The sequence below is a fragment of the Lichenostomus cassidix genome, chromosome 1Aa (assembly GCF_008360975.1).
Source record: "Lichenostomus cassidix isolate B80296 chromosome 1Aa, HeHo_3.0, whole genome shotgun sequence".
Classification (NCBI taxonomy): domain Eukaryota; kingdom Metazoa; phylum Chordata; class Aves; order Passeriformes; family Meliphagidae; genus Lichenostomus; species Lichenostomus cassidix.
The window spans coordinates 1,386,120-1,413,403 of NC_139480.1; the positions used below are offsets into that span (position 1 = coordinate 1,386,120).

The 27,284-nt window shown below is 48.9% G+C and overlaps 2 protein-coding genes and 1 long non-coding RNA gene across 5 annotated transcripts; 2 read left to right on the forward strand and 1 right to left on the reverse strand.

The window, feature by feature from the left end:
• Positions 1-556: 556 nt before the first annotated feature.
• ASB13 (ankyrin repeat and SOCS box containing 13) lies at positions 557-14,563 on the forward strand. Of its 3 annotated transcripts, none has more exons than XM_085081871.1 (6): positions 557-707; positions 2,715-2,902; positions 6,023-6,173; positions 8,084-8,218; positions 9,755-9,946; positions 14,255-14,563. In XM_085081871.1, the coding sequence occupies exons 1-6, from the start codon at positions 665-667 to the stop codon at positions 14,380-14,382; spliced, it is 837 nt and encodes a 278-aa protein (XP_084937997.1). In that variant the 5' UTR covers positions 557-664; the 3' UTR covers positions 14,383-14,563. The 3 variants fall into 3 exon arrangements, with proteins under 3 accessions (XP_084937997.1, XP_084937976.1, XP_084937987.1); XM_085081850.1 differs by lacking the exon at positions 14,255-14,563 and adding an exon at positions 13,498-13,619; XM_085081861.1 differs by lacking the exons at positions 557-707; positions 14,255-14,563 and adding exons at positions 862-877; positions 13,498-13,619.
• A 7,219-nt stretch (positions 14,564-21,782) lies between these two features.
• On the forward strand, positions 21,783-22,936 carry LOC146443047 (uncharacterized). The gene is made up of 3 exons (XR_014855911.1): positions 21,783-21,925; positions 22,041-22,120; positions 22,239-22,936. It is a non-coding gene; the product is annotated as an uncharacterized LOC146443047 (long non-coding RNA).
• Positions 22,937-24,589: 1,653 nt separating this feature from the next.
• On the reverse strand, positions 24,590-25,585 carry LOC146443048 (calmodulin, striated muscle). The gene is made up of 2 exons (XM_085081883.1): positions 24,992-25,585; positions 24,590-24,844 (listed from the first exon to the last, which is right to left on the reverse strand). The coding sequence occupies exon 1, from the start codon at positions 25,480-25,482 to the stop codon at positions 25,033-25,035; it is 450 nt and encodes a 149-aa protein (XP_084938009.1). The 5' UTR covers positions 25,483-25,585; the 3' UTR covers positions 24,590-24,844; positions 24,992-25,032.
• Positions 25,586-27,284: the final 1,699 nt, after the last annotated feature.

Here is a 27,284-nt window from a genome sequence, read left to right on the forward strand (position 1 = left end):
TCCCTCAGCACCCCCGTTCCTCATCCCAGTCCTCCCAGTCCCCCCGTTCCCCATCCCAGTACCCCATTCCCCATCCCAGTATCCCCATTACCCGCTCTCCGCACACCCCAGCACCCCCGTTCCCCCATCCCAGTACTCCCAGTCCCCCGTTCCCAATCCCAGTCCCCTCAGTCTCCCCGTTCCCCCTCCCAGTGCTCCCAATTCCCCCATTCCCCCTCCCAGTGCTCCTAGTCCCCCATTCCCCCTCCCAGTCCCCGCTTCCCATCCCAGCGCTCCCAACCCCCGTTCCCGATCCCAGTTCCTCCAGTCCCCCATTCCCCCTCCCAGTGCTCCCAGTCCCCCGTTCCCCATCCCAGTGCTCCCAATCCCCATTCCCACTGCTCCCAGTCCCCCATTCCCCATCCCAGTGCTCCCAATTCCCCATTCCCCATTCCCAGTGCCCCCAGTCCCCGTTCCCCCTCCCAGCTCCCAATCCCCCATTCCCGATCCCAGCGCTCCCAGTCCCCCCATTCCCGATCCCAGCGCTCCCAATCCCCCGTTCCCGATCCCAGCGCCTCTCCCCTCTCGCACTACAGTTCCCGGTGCGCCGCGCGGCCGGGCCGGGAGGAGCCCCGGGAGGAGCCCCGGGAGGCGGAGCGGGAGCGGGAGCGGGCCCGGCCGGGCCATGGAGAACCCCGGCGGCGGCGGCTCCCTGCGGGGCGACATCAGTGCGTGCTCAGCGGGACGGGGACAGGGCTGGGAAAAATCCGGGAAAAATCCGGGAAAGGAGCTGGGAAGCTGAGCCGCGCCAGGAAGAAACGCGGGCGGCTCGGAGCGTCGGGTTTGGGGGGTTACGGGATGGGTTGGGGGGTTAAGGGATGGTTTGGGATGTTGCAGAGTGGGTTTAGGGCTTTCGGGATGGCTTTGGGGGTTGCAGGGTGGGTTTGGGGCTTTCAGGACGGATTTGGGGCTTGCAGGACGGATTTGGATGTTGCCCGGGTGGTTTTGGAGCTTTCCGGGCGGTTTTGGCGCTTTCCGGGCGGTTTTGGGGGTTAAAGGGCGGGTTGGGGAGTTTAAGGGCGGTTTGAGGGGTTAAAGGGTGGTTTTGGAGGTTGCAGGACGGTTTTGGGGCTTTCGGGACGGTTTTGGGGGTTGCAGGACGGTTTGGGGAGCGAATGGCCTTTTGCAAGGGAAGAGATGAGAGGATGCTCTCGGGACAGCGTCCGGGCGCGGGGAACGAGCCTCGTTCCTCCCTAAATTATCCTGTGCTCTTCTGGGGAGCTCAGGGAGAGGAGGTGATCCCATTCCCATCCCAAATCCCTCCCGCGGGTCAGCTGGGCAGGACCGGAGCTGCGGCGGATTCCCGCGGCAGGGATGCTCCGTGCTGCCCTCGGGAGCCATCCTGCTGCCCTCGGGAGCCATCCCTGCTTCCCTCGGGAGCCATCCTGCTGCCCTCGGGAGCCATCGCTGCTGCCCTGCCCTGTCCTTCAGCTGAGCCCGAGCCATGCTGTGCCGCAGAGTTGGGAATTCTGCCTCCAGGAGCAGGATATGGATGTCATTCCAACCCAGGGTCACCTCCCACTGTCCCAGTTTGCTCCAAGCCCTGTCCAGCCTGGCCTTGGCCATCCCAGGGATCCAGGGGCAGCACAGCTTCTCTGGGAATTCCATCCCAGCCAGGAATTCCTAATTCCCAAGATCCCATCCATCCCTGCCCTCGGGCAGTGGGAAGCCATTCCCTGTGTCCTGTCCCTCCATGCCTTGTCCCCAGTCCCTCTGCAGCTCTCCTGGAGCTCCTTTAGGCCCTGGAAGGTGCTGGAAGCTCTCCATCCTCGTTTGGATTTGCTTCTCCTGACATAAACCACGAGGAGCTCCAGGGAAGGAGAAACATCTTGCACAGGGATGTTGGCAAAGGGAATGAGGATCCCACTAGCCAATAAAAAAGCCTGCATGGACCAGGCTGTGAAAACACTGGGATTCAGGATTCCCTTTATTTTTTTGGAGAGGATCCATGAACACACAGGGCTGTTTTCACTCATTGCTACCTTGTCACCACCTGAGAGGAGGTGATGTCACCCAGTGGTGGCAGACCTGCCCTGTGCCAGGTGTCCAGCCAAGGTGGGAAGTTGTTTTCCCAAGCTCTGTGGATTTTTGGGAAGGTGTTTTTAAGCTGGGCTGAGTTGCTCCTGCATCCCAGCTCTCCTTCCAGCCAGCCTGTGTTCCTCCAGGAACCCAGAGCTCCACAAAATCATGCAACAATTTGGGTAGGAAAGCTTGGAAAGCCATCTCATTCCAGCACCTTCCACCATCCCAGCTTGCTCCAAGCCCTGTCCAACCTGACCTTGGAGAACTCCAGGGATGGAGCAGCCACAGCTGTCTGGGAATTTTACCCCAGGGCCTCCAGGAATTCCTCCCCAATGTCCACCCTGTGGGATGCTGAACATGCATTTCCTCCATATCCATGATTTAATTTGTGAACTCCCTGATTCATCCCAGGTTTTCTTCTTCCAACCCAACAATTTGGGTAGGAAAGCTTGGAAAGCCATCCCATTCCAATATCTTCCACAATCCCATCTTGCTCCAAGCCCTGTCCAACCCGACCTTGAGGAATTCCATGGATGGAACAGCCACAGCTTCTCTGGGAATTCCAATATCCACCCTGTGGGACACCAAACACCCATTCCCTCCGTATTTATGATTTAATTTCTGAACTCCACGATTTCTCCCTCCTCTCCCAGGTTTCTGGGCCGCCAGGACTCCTGTCCACGAGGCTGCCCGGAGCGGGGAGATCCGGCAGCTGCAGCAGCTGATCGAGAGCGGCGCCTGCGTCAACGCTGTCACCTACGACTCCATCACCCCCCTGCACGAGGCCAGCCTCAGGGGACAGACCCAGTGTGTCAAACTGCTGCTGGAGGCTGGCGCCCAGGTGAGGAGCTGGGGCTGATCCAGCTGGGAGTTCGGCTGGGTTGGTGGTTGAGGATGTTTTTGGGAGTTGGGTTAGCCTGGGAGCCCCAGAGACAGAATCAGCTGGAGGGTCTGGATAGGTTTGCCCTGATGGCAAAGTTTTGGGTTTTCACTCCAAGGAGGGGCTGGAGGTTGTCCAGGGAAAGGGAATGGAGCTGGGAAGGGAATGGAAAACTCCTGAGGGAGCTGGAAAGGAGCTGAGCCTGGAGCAAAGGGGATCAGGGGGACCTTGTGGCTCTGCAGAGCTGTGACAGGAGGGGACAGCCGGGGGGTCAGGCTGTGCTCCAGGGAACAGGGACAGCAGGAGAGGGAACAGCCTCAGGCTGGCCAGGGGAGGTTGAATTGGATTTTAGGGAATATTTCTCCATGGAAAATGTTGTAAAGCATTGGAAGGAGCTGCCCAGGGCAGGGATGAAGTCCCCATCCCTGCTGGGATTTAAAATCCACATGGATGTGACCCTTGGGGACATGGGTGACCTTAGCAGTGCTCCTTCAACCAAACTCCTCAATCTTAAAAATCCTTCCCAACTTACCAATTCCATGACTCTCCAACCCTCCCTGAGGCTTTCCCTCTCCTGATGCCTAAAATGCTGGTAAAAATTGAGATTCAGGCACTGCAGTATGGGGAAAAAGGTATTACCTTGGTTTGATAGGATCCAAGGTGGAACCATGACAAAAAAAGGACCCCAAGTACAACCTGTATACAATTTATGGACCTCACCAATTAGCAGACCTATCTAAAGTTCCCCAATAAGAAACCTAACAAATGAAGTAATCACTCCTTTATTCTAATTACCTCCCCTTCAAAAAGTACCAAAAAGGTTACAACTTAGTTTACAAAAACATGTTTTAGGGATGAGGCTCTGTTCAATGTTCTTGAGATTGTGGAGATGTTTCATCTTCCCCAAAGAATTCTGAACTAAGCTATAGTATAAGAATTATAAACATGTGGGGCTAAGATACAGGGAATAAAAGTACAGCAATAGGAAAGGATATAAAGTATATAAAAAGGGTATAAAAATACAATTAAAAAGGACAAAAATCCCATCAGGCGTTCTTGGGGAAGATGAACTAGGAAAACCTTACAGATATGATTACCTTGCAAAAGATGCTGAGAATTTGGGAAGTATAAATGAAATTGAGATGAAGACAAGGTTTGAGTTGAAGAGTGACTAGGAAACAATGGTTTGGCCACTGAAGGGAATCTCCCTTCTTGATATAACAATACTCTCTGCCTGGGCAGCTCCAAAGGGCAGAGCAGACCCTGCCTGCCTGGTGGAGATCCCAAAAAGCAGTTTTTTAAGGTTTAAAATATAACCCCATATGGCAATGGGATGATTCTTATAGGTTGAATGTAAATGTTGTAGGGTTTGTAGCTTGTTCTAGATTGGTCAATGAAAATTAGAATATTTAAAATATAACCCCATATGGTAATGTGATGATTCTTATAGGTTGTATGTAAATGCTGTAGGGTTTGTAGCTTGTCTCAGATTGGTTAATGAGAATTAGAATATTCAAAATATAACCCCATATGGTAATGTGATGATTCTTATAGGTTGTGTGTAAATGCTGTAGGGTTTGTAGCTTGTCTCAGATTGGTTCAAGAGAATTAGAATATTCAACACAGAAGATGATTTAAGGTTTAAAATATAACCCCACATGATAATGGGATGATTCCTACAGGTTGTAAATGCTGTAGGGTTTGTAGCTTGTCTCAGATTGGTTAAAGAGAATTAGAATATTCAACACAGAAGATGATTTATTGTATTGTAAATGGCAAACTGCTCTCTTTCTGCCTCTCTCCCTCTCTCTCTTGCCTCTCTAAGCTGCTCTGAGCTGCATCTTGCAGCCCAGCAGGTTTCTCACCCCCATGCTCCTTCACAACAAACCCCCAAGCTCTAAACCCAGCTTTAGAGATCTCTTGTTTCTATTCCATCCTCATAACCAAATCCCACAGAGTTCAATCCTACAAGGCATCACTCCCCCCTGCAGGTGGACTCCAGGAACATCGATGGTAGCACAGGAATAGGAAAGGGTATAAAGTATATAAAAATATAATGAAAAAGGACAAAAATCCCATCAGGCATCACTCCCACCCCACAGGTGGACACCAGGAACATCGACGGCAGCACAGGAATAGGCAAGGATATAAAGCATATAAAAAGGGTATAAAAATGTAATAAGTATATAAAAAGGGTATAAACAGGGAAAAAGGACAAACAACCCATCAGGCATCATTCCCACCCCACAGGTGGACACCAGGAACATCAACAACAGCACAGGAATAGGAAAGGGTAAAAAGTATATCAAAAGGGTGTAAAAATATAATGAAAAAGGACAACAAACCCATCAGGCATCATTCCCACCCCACAGGTGGACGCCAGGAACATCGATGGCAGCACAGGAATAGGAAAGGATATAAAGTATATAAAAATATAATGAAAAAGGACAAAAATCCCATCAGGCATCATTCCCACCCCACAGGTGGACGCCAGGAACATCGATGGCAGCACAGGAATAGGCAAGGATATAAAGCATATAAAAAGGGTATAAAAATGTAAAAAGTATATAAAAATAAAATAAAAAATGTAAAAAGTATATAAAAAGGGTATAAAAAGGGAAAAAGGACAAACAACCCATCAGGCATCACTTTCCCCCACAGGTGGATGCCAGGAACATCGACAGCAGCACAGGAATAGAAAAGGATATGAAGTATATAAAAATATACTTTATATATAAACCCATCAGACATTACTTTCCCCTGCAGATGGACACCAGAAACATTGATGGCAGCACAGGAATAGGAAAGGATATAAAGTATATAAAAATACAATGAAAAAGGACAAAAAGCCCATCATTTCCCCCCAGGTGGACACCAGGAACATCGACGGCAGCACAGGAACAGGAAAGGGTAAAAAGTATGTAAAAAGTATATAAAAACATAATAAAAAAGGACAAAAATCCCATCATTTCCCCCAGGTGGACGCCAGGAACATCGACGGCAGCACAGGAGTAGGAAAGGGTAAAAAGTATATAAAAATATAATAAAAAAGGACAATAATCCCATCACTTTTTCCCCCAGGTGGATGCCAGGAACATCGACGGCAGCACCCCTCTGTGCGACGCCTGCGCCTCGGGCAGCATCGAGTGTGTCAAGGTGCTGCTGTCCCACGGGGCCAAGGTCAACCCTCCCCTCTACACGGCCTCTCCCCTCCATGAGGCCTGCATGAACGGTAAATCAGAGGGATTGGGGATTTATCCCTTTTTTCTGTGGGGTTTTGGCAGCTTGGAGTGGGGAAAAAGCGGCAGGAAGTGTCTTGTTTTGACTGTGAATTGGTCGAGCTCTGCTGGCGTTGGGAGGTTGTCGGGTGGGATGGAAGTGCCAGAGGTTTTTGGGAAGTGCCAGAGGTTTTTGGGAAGTGCCAGAGGTTTTTAGGAATTTCCAGAGTTTTTTGGGAAGTGCCAGAGGTTTTTAGGAAGTGCCAGAGGTTTTTGGGAAGTGCCAGAGGTTTTGGGAAGTGCCAGAAGTTTTTGGGAATTGCCAGAAGTTCTTGGGAATTGTCAAAGGTTTTTAGGAAGTGCCAGAGGTTTTTAGGAAGTGCCAGGGGGTTTTGGGAAGTGCCAGAGGTTTTTGGGACGTGTCAGAGGTTTTTGGGAAGTCCCAAAGGTTCTTGGGAAGTGCCAGAAGTTTTTGGGAATTGCCAGAAGTTCTTGGGAATTGTCAAAGGTTTTTAGGAAGTGCCAGAGGTTTTTGGGAATTGTCAAAGGTTTTTAGGAAGTGTCAGAGGTTTTTGGGAAGTGCCAGAGGGTTTTGGGGAGTGCTGCTGCCTGTGCTGCTCCTTATCCTTTTCCCAGCTTTTCCCAGCTTTAGGATCAGTCCAGGGAATGAGGGAAAGCTGCAGGGAGCACAGCAATGTCCCTGCTGCTCTCTGGCCTCTTGGGGATATTTGGATCAGGGCTGTTGGGATATTTGGGATATCTGGGATATTTGGGTCAGGGCTGTGGAACAGAGGAATAGTTAATAATGGAATTAGGGAATGGTTTGGGTTGGGAATTGCAAACCCCATGGCAGGGAAACCTCCCACTATCCCAGTTTGCTCCAAGCCCCATCCAGCCTGGCCTTGGACATTCCAGGGATCCAGGAATTCCCACAGCTTCTCTGGGAATTCCAGCCCAGCCCCTCCCCACCTTCCCACCAGGAATTTACCAATTAATTACTTTTACTCAGTGTAATTCCTGCCCCGAAATTCCACTTGCCCAGAGGGATCAGCAGGAAAGCCTGGATGTGAGAGCAGCAATCACCCTAAATCCAGCCCAGGCTGCTCTGAGCATCCATGGGAGCAGAATTCCCAGTTTTGACATGGATTTTCCCTTTTTCCTTTTTCCTCATCGTCCTCAACACAACCCAGCCTGCCCTGAGCATCCCACAGGCTCAGAATTCCCATTTCTCACCCGGATTTCCCCTTTTCCCATCATCCTCAACACCACCCAGACTTTTCTGACCACCCCACAGGCTCAGAATTCCCAGTTTTCACCCAAATTTCCCCTTTTCCCATCACCCCAAACACCACCCAGCCTGCCCTGAGCACCCCACGGGATCAGAATTCCCAGTTTTGATGTGGATTTTCCCATTTCCCCATCACCCCAACCACCACCCAGCCTGCCCTGCCCACCCCACAGGCTCAGAATTCCCATTTCTCACCCTGATTTCCCCTTTTCCCATCATCCTCAACACCACCCAGACTTTTCTGACCACCCCACAGACTCAGAATTCCCACTTTTCACCCAAATTTCCCCTTTTCCCATCACCCTAAACACCACCCAGGCTGCTCTGAGCATCCATGGAATCAGAATTTCCACTTTTAACATGGATTTTCCCCTTTTCCCATCACCCCAAACACCACCCAGCCTGCCCTGCCTACCCCACAGGCTCAGAATTCCCATTTCTCACCCGGATTTCCCATTTCCCATCACCCTCAACACCACCCAGACTTTTCTGCCCACCCCACAGGCTCAGAATTCCCACTTTTCACCCAAATTTCCCCATTTCCCATCACCCCAAACACCACCCAGCCTGCCCTGCCCACCCCACAGGCTCAGAATTCCCATTTCTCACCCTGATTTCCCCTTTTCCCCTCGCCAGGCAGCACGGAGTGTGTGCAGCTCCTCATCGACGTCGGCGCCAACCTGGAGGCTCACGACTGTCACTTTGGCACTCCTCTGCACGTGGCCTGTGCCAGGGAGCACCTGGACTGTGCCAAGCTGCTCCTCAAGGCAGGTAGGGCATTCCCAGGGTGGGGAATTTGTTTGGGAACGGCTCTGGGAAGTGTTGGCCTCGCCGGAATTCCAAAAACCTGGATTGCTTATTTATTTACCCAAAAACCTGGGGAAGAAATTCCTCCTCCTCAAGCGAAACACCAAATCAGAGGAGCAAATCCATATTTTTCCTAAAATTTTTTTGAGTCCTGTGCCAGCCTCTCTAGTTTTTCCCTCCATGAAACCATTCCCTAATTTTGGGGTCAGTCAGGCTTTCCCAAGCTTTCTTTCCCAGGCTTTTCCAGGCCTCTTTTCCCAGGCTTTCCCAGTTTTTCCCAGTTTTTCCCAGGCTTTCTTCTCCAGCCTTTCCCAGGCTTTTCCAGGCTTTCTTTCCCAGTTTTTCCCATTCTTTCCCAGCCTTTTCCCATCAGGATTTCTCCCCTCTCTCCCAGGAGCCGACAGCATTTTTCCCTCTATTGAACAATTCCTTAATTTTGGGACCAGCTAGGCTTTTCCAGGCTTTCCCAGGCTTTTCCAGGCTTTCTTTTCCAAGCTTTACCAGGCCTTTTTTTCCAGGCTTTCCCAGGCTTTTCCAAGTCTTTTTTCCAGGCTTTCCCAGGCCTTTCCAGGCTTTCTTTCCCAACCTTTCTTTTCCAGTCTTTCCCAGTCTTTCTCATTCTTTCCCAGGCTTTCGTTCTCAGGCTTTCCCAGTCTTTTGCAAGCTTCCCGAGGCTTTCCAAGCCTTTTTTTCCAGGCTCTCCCAGGCTTTTCCAGTCCTTCTTTCCCAGTTTTTCCCAGCCTTTTCCAAGCCTTTTATCCCAGTCTTTCCCAGTTTTTCCCAGGCTTTCTTTTCCAGGCTTTTCCAGGCTTGCTTTCCCAGGTTTTCCCATGCCTTTTTTCCCAGTCTTTCCCAGTTTTTCCCATCCTTTCCCATCCTTTCCCAAGCTTTTCCAGCCTTTCTTTCCCAGCCTTTTCCAGGCTTTCCCATCCCTTCCCATCCTTTCCCAGCCTTTTCCAAGCCTTTTTCCCCTGCCTTTCCCATCCTTTCCCAGCCTTTCTTTCTCAGTCTTTCCCAGGCCTTTTTTCCCAGTCTTTCCCATTCTTTCCCAGGCCTTTTTTTCCAGGCTTTTCCAGGCTTTCTTTCCCAGCCTTTCCCATCCTTTCCCAGGCTTTTCCAAGCCTTTTTCCCCATCCTTTCCCAACCTTTCCCAAGCTTTCCCAGGCTTCCTTTTCCATACTTTTCCAGCCTTTCCCAGGCTTTTCCAAGCCTTTTTTCCCAGTCTTTCCCATCCTTTGCCAACCTTTCCCAAGCTTTCCCAGGCTTTCTTTCCCAGCCATTCCCAGTCTTTCCCATTCTTTCCCAGGCCTTTTTTTCCAGGCTTTCCCAGGCTTCCTTTTCCATACTTTTCCAGCCTTTCCCAGGCTTTTCCAAGCCTTTTTTCCCCATCCTTTCCCAAACTTTCCCAGGCTTCCTTTCCCAGCCTTTCCCAGCCTTTCCCAGTCCTTTTTCCCCAGTTTTTCCCATCCTCCCCCACCCGTCTCTCTCTCCCTCTCCCAGGCGCCAACGTGAACGCGGCCAAGCTGCACGAGACAGCTCTGCACCACGCGGCCAAGGTGAGGAACGTGGACCTGCTGGAGATGCTGGTGGAGTTCGGGGGGAACATCTACGCCAGAGACAACCGCGGCAAGAAACCCTCCGACTACACCTGGAGCAGCAGCGCCGCCGCCAAGTGCCTCGAGTACTACGAGAGTGAGTGGGGAGAACAGCCGGAGTTTGGGGGGTTTGGGGTGTGCAGGGGATGGTTTGGGGCAGTTGGGGTGTGCAGGGGATGGTTCTGGGGCAGTTGGGGTGTGCAGGGGATGGTTTGGGGGTTTGGGGTGTGCAGGTGTTGGTTCTGGGGTGGTTCTGGGGGTTTAGGGTGTGCAGGTGATGGTTTGGGGGTTTGGGGTGTGCAGGTGATGGTTCTGGGGCAGTGGGGGTGTGCAGGTGGGGGTTTGGGGTGTGCAGGTGGTGGTTCTGGGGTGGTTCTGGGGCAGTTGGGGTGTGCAGGTGGTGGTTCTGGGGTTTGGGGTGTGCAGGTGATGGTTTGGGGTGTGCAGGTGATGGTTCTGGGGGTTTGGGGTATGCAGGTTATGGTTCTGGGGCAGTTGGGGTGTGCAGGGCATGGTTCTGGGGGTTTGGGGTGTGCAGGTGATGGTTCTGGGCAGTTGGGGTGTGCAGGTGATGGTTCTGGGATGGTTCTGGGCAGTTGGGGTGTGCAGGGGATGGTTCAGGGCAGTTGGGGTGTGCAGGTGATGGTTTGGGGGTTTGGGGTGTGCAGGTGGTGGTTCTGGGCAGTTGGGGTGTGCAGGTGATGGTTCTGGGGGCAGTTGGGGTGTGCAGGGGATGGTTTGGGGGTTTGGGGTGTGCAGGGGATGGTTCTGGGGCAGTTGGGGTGTGCAGGTGGGGGTTTGGGGTGGTTCTGAGGGTTTGGGGTGTGCAGGGGATGGCCAGGGGCAGTTGGGGTGTGCAGGTGATGGTTGTGGGGCAGTTGGGGTGTGCAGGTGATGGTTCTGGGCAGTTGAGGTGTGCAGGTGATGGTTCTGGGGTGGTTCTGAGGGTTTGGGGTGTGCAGGTGGTGGTTCTGGGGCAGTTGAGGTGTGCAGGTGATGGTTTGGGGTGTGCAGGTGATGGTTTGGGGTGTGCAGGGGATGGTTCTGGGGTGGTTCTGGGGGTTTGGGGTGTGCAGGGGATGGTTCTGGGGTTTTGGGGTGTGCAGGGGATGGTTCTGAGGGTTTGGGGTGTGCAGGTGATGGTTCTGGGGATTTGGGGTGTGCAGGTGGTGGTTGTGGGGCAGTTAGGGTGTGCAGGTGATGGTTTGGGGCAGTTGGGGTGTGCAGGTGATGGGCCAGGGGCAGTTGGGGTGTGCAGGTGGGGGTTTGGGGTGTGCAGGGGATGGTTTGGGGTGGTTCTGGGCGTTTGGGGTGTGCAGGGGATGGTTCTGGGGCAGTTGGGGTGTGCAGGTGATGGTTCTGGGGTGGTTCTGGGGCAGTTGGGGTGTGCAGGTGATGGTTCTGAGGGTTTGGGGTGTGCAGGTGATGGTTGTGGGGCAGTTGGGGTGTGCAGGGGATGGGCCAAGGGGGTTTGGGGTGTGCAGGAGATGGTTCTGGGGCAGTTGGGGTGTGCAGGGGATGGTTCTGAGGGGTTTGGGGTGTGCAGGGGATGGTTTGGGGGTTTGCGGTGTGCAGGTGATGGTTCTGGGGTGGTTCTGGGGCAGTTGGGGTGTGCAGGGGATGGTTGTGGGGTTTGGGGTGTGCAGGTGATGGTTTGGGGCAGTTGGGGTGTGCAGGTGGTGGTTTGGGGTGTGCAGGTGGTGGTTCTGGGGTGGTTCTGGGGGTTTGGGGTGTGCAGGGGATGGTTCAGGGCAGTTGGGGTGTGCAGGGGATGGTTCTGGGGCAGTTGGGGTGTGCAGGGGATGGTTCTGGGGGTTTGGGGTGTGCAGGTGATGGTTCTGGGGTGGTTCTGGGGCAGTTGGGGTGTGCAGGTGATGGTTCTGGGGGTTTGGGGTGTGCAGGTGATGGTTCTGGGGTGGTTCTGGGGCAGTTGGGGTGTGCAGGTGATGGTTCTGGGGGTTTGGGGTGTGCAGGTGATGGTTCTGGGGTGGTTCTGGGGCAGTTGGGGTGTGCAGGTGATGGTTCTGGGGGTTTGGGGTGTGCAGGTGGTGGTTCTGGGGTGGTTCTGGGGGTTTGGGGTGTGCAGGGGATGGTTCTGGGGTGGTTCTGGGGCAGTCGGTGTGCAGGTGATGGTTTGGGGTGTGCAGGTCATGGTTCTGGGGTGGTTCTGGGGGTTTGGGGTGTGCAGGGGATGGTTTGGGGCAGTTGGGGTGTGCAGGTGGGGTTTCTGGGGTGTGCAGGTGGTGGTTCTGGGGTGGTTCTGGGGGTTTGGGGTGTGCAGGGGATGGTTTGGGGCAGTTGGGGTGTGCAGGGGATGGTTCTGGGGCAGTTGGGGTGTGCAGGGGATGGTTTGGGGCAGTTGGGGTGTGCAGGTGGGGTTTCTGGGGTGTGCAGGTGGTGGTTCTGGGGTGGTTCTGGGGCAGTTGGGGTGTGCAGGGGATGGTTTGGGGGTTTGGGGTGTGCAGGTGATGGTTCTGGGGTGGTTCTGAGGGTTTGGGGTGTGCAGGTGATGGTTCTGGGGCAGTTGGGGTGTGCAGGGGATGGTTCTGGGGTGGTTCTGGGGGTTTGGGGCGTGCAGGGGATGGTTTGGGGGTTTGGGGTGTGCAGGTGATGGTTCTGGGGTGGTTCTGAGGGTTTGGGGTGTGCAGGTGATGGTTGTGGGGCAGTTGGGGTGTGCAGGGGATGGTTCTGGGGTGTGCAGGTGATGTTTCTGGGGTTTTGGGGTGTGCAGGTGATGGTTCTGGGGCAGTTGGGGTGTTGTTGTGGTTCCTGGCTTGATGCTGGGTTTTTATGCTGTTTGGATGCCAATTTAATCCTGTTTTGATCCCAATTTTGATAGCATTGTGATCCTGTTTTGATCCCATTTTTTATATCATTGTGATCCCGTTTTGATCCCATTGTGATCCCATTTTAACCCCATTCTGATCCTATTTTTGATCCCATTTTAATACCATTCTGATCCTATTTTTGATCCCATTTTAATCCCAGTTCGGACCCCATTCTGACCCCACTTTGATCCCATTTTAATCCTATTTTTGACCCCATCCTGACCCCATTCTAATCCCACTTTTGATCCCATTCTGACCCCATTCTGATCCCATTTTGGATCCCATTTTAGATCCCATTTTGATCCTGGTTTTGATCCCACTTTAATCCCATTTTTAATTCCATTCTTCCCCCATTTTGATCCCATTTGTGATCCCATTCTGATCCTGTTCTTATCCCATCTGGACCTTTCTTTGCATCCCATTTGGATCCCATTTTGGATCCCATTTTGATCCCATCCTGACCCCATTTTAATCCCACTTTTGGTCCTATTCTGACTCTGTTTTGATCCCATTTTTTATCTCATTTTGGATCCCATTTTGGATCCCATTTTGATCCCATTTTGGATCCCATTTGATTCCCATTATGATCCCATTTTTGATCTCATCCTGATCCTATTTTGCTCCCATTTTGTATCTCATCTTGCTCCCATTTTAATCCTATTTTTCATCCCATTTTTACCCCATCCTACCCCCATTTTAATCCCATTTTTTATCCCATCCTGCCCCAATTCTAACTCCATTTTTCCCCCATCCTGCCCCCACTTTAATCCCATTTTCCCCCCATTTTTGCCCCCATCTAATCCCATTTTTCTCCCCGCAGAGACCCCTCTCAGCCTGTCTCAGCTCTGCAGGGTCACAGTGCGCAAAGCCGCCGGCCAGCGAGCTCTGGAGAAAATCTCCAAGCTGGATATTCCTCCCTGCAACTGACCCCTGCTGACCCCTTTGGGATCCCATTGGGATCCCCTTTGTGATCCCATTTGGATCCCATTTGGATCCTGTTTTGATCCCATTTGTGATCCCATTCTGATCCTGTTCTTATCCCATTTGGATCTCATTTGTGATCCCATTTTCATCCCATTTGGATCCCACTTTTGATCCTATTCTGACTCTGTTTTGATCCCATTTTGGATCCCATTTGGATCCCATTCTGGTCCCATTTTTGATCTCATCCTGATCCTGGTTTTGATCCCATTTTGGATTTCATTTTGATCCCATTTTGGATCGCATTTAAATCCCATTCTGATCCCATTTTTGATCTCATCCTGATCCTATTTTCCTCCCATTTTGTATCCCATTTTAATCCCAATTTTAATCCCATTCTTACCCCGTTCTGTCTCCATCCTGCCCCATAATGCCCCCATTTTAACCCCATTTTTGCTGTCATCCTGCCCCCATTTTAATTCCATTTTTGCCCCCATTCTAACCCCGTTTTTCCCCCATTTTTGCCCCCATCTCACCCCATTTTAATCCCATTTTTGCCCCCATCCTGCCCCCATTTTAATCCCATTTTTGCCCCCATCCTGCCCCCATTTTTGCCCCCATCTCACCCCATTCTAACCCCATTTTTCTCCCCGCAGAGACCCCTCTCAGCCTGTCTCAGCTCTGCAGGGTCACAGTGCGCAAAGCCGCCGGCCAGCGAGCTCTGGAGAAAATCTCCAAGCTGGATATTCCTCCTCGGCTCATCCAGTACCTCTCCTACAACTGACACCACCCTGAAAACCCCTGGAAAGCAGCTGGAAAACCTCTGGAACACAGCTGGAAAACCCCTGGAACACAGCTGGAACACAGCTGGAAAAATCCTGCAAAGCCACACGAACAAAGATCTCCTCTCTCTTCTACCTCCCCCCCAAAAAATCCACATTTTAATTTAAACAAACTGCTGGAAATGGGGTTTGTGAGGCTGAATTTCCTCTTTTCCATGGGGATTTTCTGGTTTCTCCAGTGGGATTTGATTTCTTAGGTTTTCCCTGATTTCCTGGTGGGATTCAGGCAAAGGGAATTCAGGGAAAGGGGAGAATCCTGGAGTGGGAATTGGCTGTACCTGTGAGCTGCTCTGGTGTGGAATGATCCTGTTTGGATCCCATTTTGATCCCATTTTGATCCCATTTTAATCCCACTTTTAATCTCATTTTGGTCTCATTTGGATCCCATTTTTGCTCCCATTTGGATCCTGTGTGGATCCCATTTTGATCCTATTTTAATCCCATTTTCATCCTGGTTTAGGTCTCATTTTGATCCCATTTTAATCCCATTTTGATCCCATTTTCATCTCATTTTGATCCCATTTGGATCCTGTTTTGATTCTGTTTTGATCCCATTTTGATCCCATTCTGATCCCATTTTAATCCCAGTTTTAATCTCATTTTGGTCTCATTTGGATCCCATTTTTCCTCCTATTTGGATCCTATTTGGATCCCATTTTAATACCATTTTCATTCTGTTTTAGGTCTCATTTTGATCCCATTTTAATCCCATTTTGATCCCATTTTAATCCCATTTGGATCCTGTTTGGATTCTGTTTTGATCCCATTCTGATCCCAGTTTGGATCCCATTTTAATCCCAGTTTTAATCTCATTTTGGTCTCATTTGGATCCCATTTTTGCTCCCGTTTGGATCCCATTTTGATCCCATTTTAATCCTATTTTAATCCCATTTTCATCCTGGTTTAGGTCTCATTTTGATCTGGTTGTTACCTCATTTTGATCCCATTTTAATCCCATTTGGATCCCATTTTCATCTCATTTTGATCCCATTCTGATCCCATTTTAATCCCAGTTTTAATCTCATTTTGGTCTCATTTGGATCCCATTTTTGCTCCCATTTGGATCCTGTTTGGATCCCATTTTAATCCTATTTTAATCCCATTTTCATCCTGGTTTAGGTCTCATTTTGATCTGGTTGTTACCTCATTTTGATCCCATTTTAATCCCATTTGGATCCCATTTTGATCCCATTTTCATCTCATTTTGATCCCATTTTGATCCTGTTGTGATCCCATTCTGATCCCGTTTCAATCCCATTTTAATCCCAGTTTGGATCCCATTTTAATCCCAGTTTTAATCTCATTTTGGTCTCATTTGGATCCCATTTTTGCTCCCATTTGGATCCCATTTGGATCCCATTTTGATGATCCCAAAGGAGACACAAGGGGGAGAAATAAAATTTGGGATCAGGGAAGAATCCTGGGATGTGGGAAGAGCTAGGATTTTTGGGATCATCCCATTGGGATCCAACAGGAAATGTGGATTTCTGCCTCGAAATTTGGGATTTTCCCATTGATTTCCCATTGATTTCCATTGATTTCCCATTGATTTCCCATTGATTTTCCCATTGATTTCCCATTGATTTCCCATTGATTTCCATTGATTTCCCATTGATTTTCCCATTGATTTTCCCATTGATTTCCCATTGATTTTCCACTGATTTTCCATTGATTTCCCCATTGATTTTCATTGATTTTCCCATTGATTTCCATTGATTTCCCCACTGATTTCCAATTGATTTCCATTGATTTCCCATTGATTTTCCAATTGATTTTCCCATTGATTTCCATTGATTTTCCCATTGATTTCCCATTGATTTCCCATTGATTTCCATTGATTTCCCATTGATTTTCCCATTGATTTTCCCATTGATTTCCATTGATTTCCCATTGATTTCCCATTGATTTCCCATTGATTTTCCATTGATTTCCCATTGATTTCCCATTGATTTCCCATTGATTTTCCCATTGATTTTCCCATTGATTTCCCATTGATTTTCCATTGATTTCCATTGATTTTCTGATTGATTTCCATTGATTTTCCCACTGATTTTCCCATTGATTTCCCATTGATTTCTCATTGATTTTCCCATTGATTTCCCATTGATTTCCATTGATTTTCCCATTGATTTCCCACTGATTTCCCACTGATTTTCCCATTGATTTCCCATTGATTTCCCATTGATTTCCCATTGATTTCCCACTGATTTTCCCATTGATTTTCCCATTGATTTCCCATTGATTTCCCACTGATTTTCCATTGATTTTCCCATTGATTTCCCATTGATTTCCCATTGATTTCCCCATTGATTTTCCCATTGATTTCCCCATTGATTTCCCATTGATTTTCCATTGATTTCCCATTGATTTCCCCATTGATTTGCCATTGATTTCCATTGATTTCCCCATTGATTTGCCATTGATTTCCATTGATTTTCCCATTGATTTTCCCATTGATTTCCCCATTGATTTTCCCATTGATTTTCCCATTGATTTTCATTGATTTTCCCATTGATTTTCCCATTGATTCCCCATTGATTTTCCCATTGATTTCCCATTGATTTCCCATTGATTTTCATTGATTTCCCACTGATTTCCCCATTGATTTCCCATTGATTTTCCCATTGATTTCCCACTGATTTCCCATTGATTTTCCCATTGATTTCCCCATTGATTTCCCCATTGATTTCCATTGATTTCCCATTGATTTCCCATTGATTTTCCCATTGATTTCCATTGATTTCCCATTGATTTTCCCACTGATTTCCCATTGATTTCCCATTGATTTCCCCATTGATTTCCCACTGATTTTCCCATTGATTTCCCCACTGATTTTCCCATTGATTTCCCATTGATTTCCCCACTGATTTTCCCATTGATTTCCCATTGATTTTCCCATTGATTCCCCATTGATTCCCCATTGATTTCCATTGATTTTCCCATTGATTTCCCATTGATTTTCCCATTGATTTCCCCATTGATTTCCCATTGATTTCCATTGATTTCCCATTGATTTTCCCATTGATTTTCCATTGATTTTCCATTGATTTCCCATTGATTTCCCATTGATTTCCCATTGATTTTCCCATTGATTTCCATTGATTTCCATTGATTTTCCCATTGATTCCCCATTGATTTTCCCATTGATTTCCATTGATTTCCCATTGATTTCCCATTGATTTTCCCACTGATTTACCCATTGATTTCCCATTGATTTCCCATTGATTTTCCCATTGATTTCCCATTGATTTCCAATTGATTTCCCACTGATTTTCCCATTGATTTCCCACTGATTTCCCCATTGATTTTCCATTGATTTCCCATAGATTTCCCCATTGATTCCCCATTGATTCCCCATTGATTTTCCCATTGATTTCCATTGATTTCCCATTGATTTCCCATTGATTTTCCCACTGATTTACCCATTGATTCCCCATTGATTTCCCATTGATTTTCCCATTGATTTTCCCATTGATTTCCCACTGATTTTCCCATTGATTTTCCCATTGATTTCCCATTGATTTCCCATTGATTTTCCCATTGATTTCCCATTGATTTCCCATTGATTTCCCATTGATTTCCCACTGATTTCCCATTGATTTCCCATTGATTTTCCTCACCTGAGCACTGGGATGAGAAGAAATTCCCCCAAAATTCCTGGAATTCTTCAGGAATTTACTCCCTCCAGGCTGGCAGAGCTGAGCTGGGACTGAATGCACTTTATGGGGTCAGAAAACCCCTTTTGGGATTATTTATAATCCCATTTATTTCCTCCTCACCCCTTAATTGTTGTTTTTTTTGGGTTTTTTGTGGGAAAAAAATTCCCAAATCCTGCTGTTCTCATCCCGGTTTTAGGGTGGGAAATCCTCAGGAATGTGGGATTGTTGAGCAACTCTGGGGGTTTTGTGGGATTTTTGATGGGATGAAGGGTTTGTGGGATGGTTTGGGGTTGGAAAGATTTGGGAAATTATTTTTGGGAATTCACCTGGATTTGGGGAATTTTTTTTGGGAATTCACCTGGATTTGGGGATTTTTTTTTTAATTCACCTGGATTTGGGGAATTTTTTGGGAATTCACACGGATTTGGAATTTTTTTTGGGAATTCACCTGGATTTGGGAATTTTTTTTGGGGAATTCACCTGGATTTGGGAATTTTTTTTGGGAATTCACCTGGATTTGGAATTTTTTTTGGGAATTCACCTGGATTTGGGAATTTTTTTGGGGAATTCACCTGTATTTGGGAATTTTTTGGGGGAATTCACCTGGATTTGGGGATTTTTTTGGGAATTCACCTGGATTTTGGGAATGTTTTTCAGGGAATTCACCTGGATTTGGGGAATTTTTTTGGGAATTCACACGGATTTGGAATTTTTTTTTGGGAGTTCACCTGGATTTGGGAATTTTTTGGGAATTCACCTGGATTTTGGGAATGTTTTTGGGGGAATTCACCTGGATTTGGGGATTTTTTTTCCCCTCCTTATCCTAAAAAAAGGTTGGGATAACAAATCACATCCAGGAATTCAATCCCGATGGGTTTGGGATGAAATTCCCTCTGATCTCCACTTGGGGGAGGAAAATTTTTAAGGAAAAAAGGAGGAATTTTGGGAAAAACTGGGATAGGGAGGGAAGGGCTGCCTGTGCCTCCAGGGATGGCAGGAAAATAGGGAAAAAAGGGGAAAATAGAGGTGGAAATTGTGGCGAAATTGTGGCAAAATTGTTATTTTTTTTCAGCTTCACCTTGGGGTTTTTGGGGGTTTTTTGGGGGTTTTTTTGGTTTGTTTTTTGGGGTTTTTTTTTGTTCTTGTTTTGGGTTTTTTGGTGGTTTTTTTTGGTTTGTTTTTTGTTTGTTTGGGATTTTTTTGTTTGGGTTTTTCGGGTTTTTTTTGGTTTTTTTTTTTTTGGTTTTTTTTTTTTTTTTGTTTGTTTTGTTTTAAAATTTGATTTGGGATTAATCAGGACAAAATCAGGAATTCAAAGTGATTTTTTAACCCATAAAGATCTGAGATCTAAAGCTGTGGATCTGGGAATGAAGGGAATTAATTTGGGATTATTCCTCCCTGGAATTATTTTCTGCAGCAGCAGCTCCATTCTGCCCTCATCCTGGCGCCAAAAATCCCAAAAATTGGGAAAAAAATCCCAAAATCCCTCAGGATTTGCTGCTCAAACCGAGCTGAGCTCATCACCCCACTAATTCCCCATTAATTAAAATTCCCAACACCTCCAGCAGAAATTGGGAAAACTGAGAAGCTCCAATTCCTGGTGGAAATTCCTGATTTTCCCGGGAATTTTTGGGTTTGGGGTGGAATTTATCCAGATTTGGGATCACCACCCTGTGGGATCTGCAGCTTCCTGTGGGATTTAGGATCTTTCCTGATATTCCCAAACCCTTTTCCCACTTTATTCCTTTCCAGCCTCCTCTGCCCATCCTGGGATTTTGGAAATCCAACCATCCCTGAGTGGATTTTGAGCTCCAAATTCCTTTTTTTTGGTCCCATTTTTCTCCTGTTTTCCCTTTTTTCCCCCTCTTTTTGGTCCCATTTTCCTTGGTTTTTGGTCCCATTTTTCTCCTGGTTTTTTTTTCCATTTTTAATCCCATTTTTCTCCTGTTTTCCCCCCTTTTTTGGTCCCATTTTTTCTCCTGTTTGTCCTTTTTTTTTTTTGGTCCCATTTTCTCCTTTTTTTTGTCCCATTTTCCTCCTGTTTTTCCCCTTTTTTCCCCATTTTCCTCCTGTTCCCATTTATCCTCAGCCCAAAGTCTCATCCTGATCCCATTTCCCTTCTCCTGATCCCATTTCTCCTTGTTCCCTGATCCCACTGCTCCTCAGCCCATTTATTCCAGGTTTTTATCCCATTTATTCTATGATTTTATCCCAATTATTCCATGTTTTTATCCCACTTTCCCCTTTCCTGGGTTCTTCCCATCCCCAATTCTTGTCTCCTCTCTTCTCCCCAATTCCTGATCCCATTTATTCCATGTTTTAATCCCATTTTTCCTTCTCCTGGTTCTTCCCATTTCCAATTCCTTGTTCCCATCTCCTGATCCCATTTATTCCATGTTTTTATCCCATTTATTCCATGTTTTTGATCCCATTTTTTCCTCTCCTCATTCTTCCTTTCCCCAGTTTCTGATCCTTATTTCCCCCTCTCCTCAACATCTCCTGATCCCATTTATTCCAGGTTTTTATCCCATTTATTCCATATTTAAATCCCATTTTCCCTCTCCTGGTTCTTCCCATTTCCAATTCCTTGTTCCCATCTCCTGATCCCATTTATTCCATGTTTTTATCCCATTTATTCCATGTTTTAATCCCATTTTTCCTTCTCCTGGTTCTTCCCATCCCCAATTTCTGATCCCTCTTTCCCCCCTCTTGTCCCCAATTCCTAATTCCATTTATTCCATATTTAAATCCCATTTTTCCTCTCCTACTTCTTCCTGTCTCCTATTCCTGGTCCTTCTTCTCCCCAGTTCCTGATCCCATTTATTTTGTATTTTTATACCATTTCCCCTCTCCTGTCCCCAGAAATTCCCCAATTTCTGGTCCCTATTTTCCCCTCTCATCAACATCTCCTGATCCCATTTTTCCCAGAGAAGAGGAAAGAGGGATGAGAAAGTGGGGACAGGAAGAACCAGGAGAGGGAAAAATGGGGGAAAATGGGGAAAAATAGGGAAAAAATGGGGGAAAATGGGGGGAAATGGGGAAAAAAATCCTGATTTTCCTGTTGGAGAACCTCGGGAAGTTTCAGTGTTGCTACCCCCAAATTAATTAATTTAATTAATGTGTTTTTAAATCCTCGTTGCTGAGATGGGATGGAAACATCCCTGGTTGCTAAAATGGAAGGGAATGGGGAGAATTTGGGAATAATTCCAGAATTATTAAGCAGAAGCAGCTCCAGGGGGTGCTGGGGGATCATGAGCTGCTTTTTTCCTTTAAAAAATCCCATTTTAGGGGAAAAACTGTCCAGGTGAGCAGGAAATGGGGCAGAGGTGGATCCCTGGGTTTGGGGATGCTGGAGCCATCAGTGGGGTTTTGGTGGAAAATAGATGGAAAAGTGGGAAAAAACATGGAAAAAAAAATAGATTTTCAGTGGTGGAGGTTGGAATCATCCGGATGCAGATTTCCAGATTTCCATTCAGTGGTGGAGATGGAGTTTTCTGGATCCAGGAGGTTTCCCCCAAGCTGCATCCCATCCCAGGTGATCCCAATCCCAAATTCCACCCCAAATTCCATCCCAGGGATTCGCTACCCCAGGTCCTGGCTGAGATGATATTCCAGGTGATTCAGATCACCAGATCCCATTCCAGGTGATTCCTGTCCAGAGGGTTTGGAAAAGGGGGAAATGGGGGGAAATGGGGGGAAAATGGGGGAAAAATGGGGGAAAAATGGGGATTGCTATCCCAATTCCCACACCAGGTGATCCTAATTCCCACACCAGATAATTCCCATCCCAATTCCCACACCAGCTGATCCCAAACTCCAATCCCAGGTGATTCCTGAATCCCAGATTCCACACCAGGTGATTCCAATTCCCATCCCAATTCCCAAATGAAATTATCTCAAGCTCCAATCCCAGGTGATTCCTATCTCAATTCCCATCCCAGGTGATCCCAATCCCAGATCCCACACCAAATGCTCCCCCAGAATCCATCCCAGGTGATTCCTATCCCAATTCCCACAGCAGGTGATCCCAATTCCCAGGTGATTCCTATCCAGAGGGTTCAGAAAAGGGAGGAAAATGGGGAAAAAATGGGAAAAAATGGGGAAAAAAATGGGGATTGCTATCCCAATTCCCACACCAGATGATCCCAAACTCCAATCCCAGATAATTCCTATCCCAATTCCCACATCAGATGATCCCAAACTCCCTCTCCAGCTGCTCCCCATCCCATGTTTTCTCCCATCCCCAGGGAATCATCCTGAGCAGTTTTAGGGTGAAAAATCAGGATAAGGGAAAACCCAGGAATCCTCCAAACTCCCCAGGCTCCAAGTGCATCCCCTGGACATCAATTAATTTAATTATCAACCAACACTGGATGGAAATCACGGATCCTGCAATCCCATCACCTCCTTCCCCTCCAGAGGGACAATTTGGCCCCAAAAACCTGGATTTGGGAAGCAAAATTCCCACTTTTTGAGCACTGAAGCAAACAGGACCATCCTGCCCATCCACGTGTTCATCCCAACTTCTTCTGGGAACATTCCCACTGTTCTCCCGAGCTCCAAATTGAGGGAAAAACGGGAAAATATGGATAAAATGTAACCTGCAGGTATCCAGGGATTCAGCCTCGTGTTTGGGATCATCTTAGGAAAAACCATCCCGGGATAAGAAGAGCGGAAAAAACTCTCTGGGAATTAAACAATCCCGAAATAGAAGGAATAAAAACAGCTCAGGGCTAAAAATATCGGGAATGGTTTGGAGCTGGAAGGTGATGTTATTTATTGTTAAATAAATAATCCTGGTTTTTTGGGAAGGACTAATTTTAGCCATTCCATTACAACAGCTTTTCACTCTGGAGTTGTTTTTCTGGCTGGGTTTTGCTGGATTTGGGGGTTTGGGGATTGGACTTTGCTGGATTTGGGGATTTTGGGGTTGGACTTTGCTGGATTTGGGGGTTTTGGGGTTTTTGGGGTTGCTGGATTTGGGGTTTTGGGGTTGGACTTTGCTGGATTTGGGGTTTTGGGGTTGGACTTTGCTGGATTTGGGGTTTTGGGGTTGGATTTTGCAGGATTTGGGGATTTTGGGGTTGGACTTTGCAGGATTTGGGGATTTTGGGGTTGGATTTTGCTGGATTTGGAGATTTTGGGTTGCTGGATTGGGGGATTTTGGGGTTGGACTTTGCTGGATTTGGGGATTTTGGGTTGCTGGATTGGGGGATTTTGGGGTTGGATTTTTGCTGGATTTGGGGATTTTGGGGTTAGATTTTGCTGGATTTGGGGGTTTTGGGGTTGGACTTTGCTGGATTTTGGGGTTGGATTTTGCTGGATTTTGGGGTTGGATTTTGCTGGATTTGGGGATTTTGGGGTTGGACTTTGCTGGATTTTGGGGTTGGATTTTGCTGGATTTTGGGGTTGGATTTTGCTGGATTTGGGGATTTTGGGGTTGGATTTTGCTGGATTTGGGGATTTTGGGGTTGGATTTTTGCTGGATTTGGGGATTTTGGGGTTACTGAATTTGGGGTTTTGGGGTTGGGCTTTGCTCTGCTCTCCCCTGGCAGGGAGAGGGAGAGGAAGGCTCTGGGAACCATCCTGGGTGTGTCCAGCCCTGCCAGCACCTGCCTGGTTTTCCCGGGAAAACAACTGGGATTGCCAAAGTTCCCAGCCTCGGGGATGGGCTGGAGGTGTGGGGTGAAGTCATGGAGGATCCCAAACTCCCCACGGAATTTCAGCTCTGCTTGCTCGTTAGCCACAGAGAGTTCATGAGAGAAATTAAAAGGAATTTTTGTTCAAATCCTTCCATGGAATGATCCCAGCCTGGTGGGATTGGATTCACTCTCTTTGTGAATCCAATTTTTTTTTTATCCCAGTTTTCCCTCTCCTGGTCCTTCCTGTCCCCATTTCCTGGTCTTCCTTGTCCCCAGCTCCTGATCCCATTTATTCCACATTTTTAATCCCATTTTCCTCCTCTCCTGGTCCTTCCTGTCCCCAATTCCTGGTTTTTCTTCTCTCCATCCCCTGATCCCATTGATTTCCCTCTCCTCATCCCCCTGGAATCCTCGTTTGTCTCCTCCTCCTGCTCACCTCCCTCTCCTCATTCCCAGAATCCCCAAAAAAATGAATTTTTGAATAAAAATTTGAATGAAAATTTGAATAAACCAAATTTGTAGGGAAACTGAGTCACAGGGAGTTTGGGAGGCTGGATTAGGGTAGGAAAGGTGAATCCTGCTCCGTGAATCTTTGGGATTTGGGATAAATCCAGCTTTCCCTAGCTTGGAGGAGGGAAAAGGACCCCAGAGATCCCAAAGGGGATGGGATTTGGGATGGGGATGAGCACATCCTGGTCTCCAATACCCTCTGGGGACTCTTTTCTTGTAGGGAAAAGGGCTGGAATGGGAAGAGGATGGAGATAAACCACAACCAGGATGATTTGGGGGAATATTTTTGGTCAGGGATGCCAAGGAGGAGCTGAACAAAGCACTGGCAGCCAGCAGGGTGTGGGAGGAGGTTTTTTATTGGACTCAGGGATCTCAGGGAATATTCCATGGCCTCTGGAATCTCTGATGGACACGAGAAATGCATCCCATGGGGATCCCAAATCCAGCTGCACCCCAAACCCCCTCCTGCCCGCTGGGATTCCCACAGATGCTGCTGGGTGATGCTCCAACTGGGAGAAAAGAGGATTTTTCCAGCCTGGAGGAGGTGGGAGGGGATGGAGGGGCTTGGGGAGGAACACCACAACCTCTGCTCCCTACGGGAAAAAAAGCGAAGGAAAAATTAAAAAAACCAAAAAGCACCACAGACATGGATTTTTTCCAACCACCGACACGAGGTGGAGAGCCAAGATTTGGGGATTTTCCAGGGATTTGGGGATTTTCCACGGATTTTGGGGATTTACCTGCAGCGCAGAGCCGGCGGTGGGCGACGGGGGGGAAACCATCACTTCTCCGTCATCATCCTGACGAACTCCTCGTAGTTGACCTGCCCGTCGTTGTTGCAATCAGCCTCCTTGATCATCTCGTCCACCTCCTCGTCGGTGAGCTTCTCGCCCAGGTTGGTCATGACGTGCCGCAGCTCGGCCGCGCTGATGTAGCCGTTGCCGTCCTTGTCGAAGACGCGGAACGCCTCGCGGATCTCCTCCTCGCTGTCCGTGTCCCTCATCTTCCTGGCCATCAGCGACAGGAACTCGGGGAAGTCGATGGTGCCGCTGCCGTCGGCGTCCACCTCGCCCACCATGTCCTGCAGCTCGGCCTCGGTGGGGTTCTGGCCCAGCGAGCGCATGACGGTGCCCAGCTCCCTGGTGGTGATGCAGCCGTCGCCGTCGCGGTCGAACAGGGAGAACGCCTCCTTGAACTCGGCGATCTTCTCCTCCGACAGCCGCTCGGCCATGGCGCTTCCCCCGGGCACGAGGCTCTGCCGCGGCACGTCGGGGGTGGAGATGGAGCTTCTGAGCCTCCTCCCTCCCCTGGCCTCTCCCTGGATCTCCAGGAGGAGGAGATGGAGCTTCCTGAGCCTCCTCCCTCCCCTGGCCTCTCCCTGGATCAGCAGGAGGTGGAGATGAATTCCCCTGAGCCTCCTCCCTCCTCAGGCCTCTCCCTGGATCTCCAGGAGGAGGAGGAAGAGGAGATGAATTCCCCTGAGCCTCCTCCTCCTCAGGCCTCTCCTTGGATCAGCAGGAGGTGGAGATGGAGCTTCCTGAGCCTCCTCCCTCCCCAGGTCTCTCCCTTCATCACCAGGAGGAGGAGGAGGTGGAGATGGATTCTCCTGAGCCTCCTCCTCCCCAGGCCTCTCCTTAGATCACCAGGAGGAGGTGGAGATGGATTCTCCTGAGCCTCCTCCTCCCCTGGCCTCTCCCTGGATCAGCAGGAGGAGGTGGAGATGGATTCTCCTGAGCCTCCTCCTCCCCAGGCCTCTCCCTGGATCAGCAGGAGGAGGAGGAGGAGCAGGGAGAGGCTCGGCAGGAATGGGAACGGAGCAGGAACTTTGGGGGTTGGTGAAGAGCAGTGACCCAGCCCCCTGGGGCCACCCTGGCTGCTGTCCCGCCGTTCCCACGGTGGCACTTTGCAGGGCCAACCAACCCCTAATTAAGGGATTTGGGCTGTGGCTGGGTGGTTTCGGGGAGAGGCAGGGCTGGGGGTGACACACCATATTCCCAGTTTTAGGGATATTTCGGGGAGGTTTGGAGCTGTGCAGAGGAGTGGAGGAGTCCCTGCAGTCTCCTCAGCCCCAGGCGGTGCTGGCAGCACATCAAAGCCACCCAGGGAGGATCCCCCAGAGCAGGTCCTGGCAGATCCCAGCTGCTCAGAGCTGCCAGGGCCTGAGTCACCTCCGGGGCTGCTCTGGGATGGGTTTGGGGTGGGGATGTGGGGCTGCAGCAGGGCAGGGTGTTGGGGTCCTGCCCTGGAGCTCTGGGCTGAGCTGAGGCTTCTCCCCGTGGGAACGTTGGTTTTACTCATCCCTTACGTCAGGGAGGGCAGGAGGGGCTGGTGACAAATGAGAGGTCATTTGTCATCCATCCATCCATTTGTCCATCTGTCCATCCATCTCTCCATCCATCCGTTTGTCCATCTGTCCATCCATCCCTCCATCCATCCTCTGTGCCCATAACAGTCCAGTGACCTTCACCAGTCAGATTAAGGAGCCACAAGACCAGCAAGTTCCCCAGCAGAAGATAATTTGACTTTCTCAGCCACAGGAAATGAGCACCAGTTTGTCCCAGTTTGTCCCAGCTGGCAATTAGAGGGGTTTGGAGGGAAAGCCACAAACCAAACCCCAACCCACGGGACAGCTGAGGTGGGATAAATCCAGGAGAGGATCACCTTCCTGGGGAAAATCTCCTGTGGAAAAGGCTCTGGGTGTGAGGAACACTGCAATCCCGGCAGGAATGGTGGGAGCTGGGCTGGGAACCTGTCTGGGGAGGTTTTGGGGAGGAGAAGCCCTGGCAGCTCCTCTTGGGCAACGAGCTGCTGGCTAATTGTCTGTCTGATTGCCCACACTTGCTCTGCTGCTCCGGAGTTAATTAGATGTAATTCAAATTGGCCTGGAAGAGGCAAGGGAGGGAGCTGGCTTGGATCCAGCTGGGAGAGGCAAATCCTGGCAGATCTCTGGGGGTTTGGAGGCTGGGAGGATTGGGGGGTTTGTTTGGACTCTGAGGAGGGGTTGGGATCAAATGAGGGGGTTTGGGGGTCCCT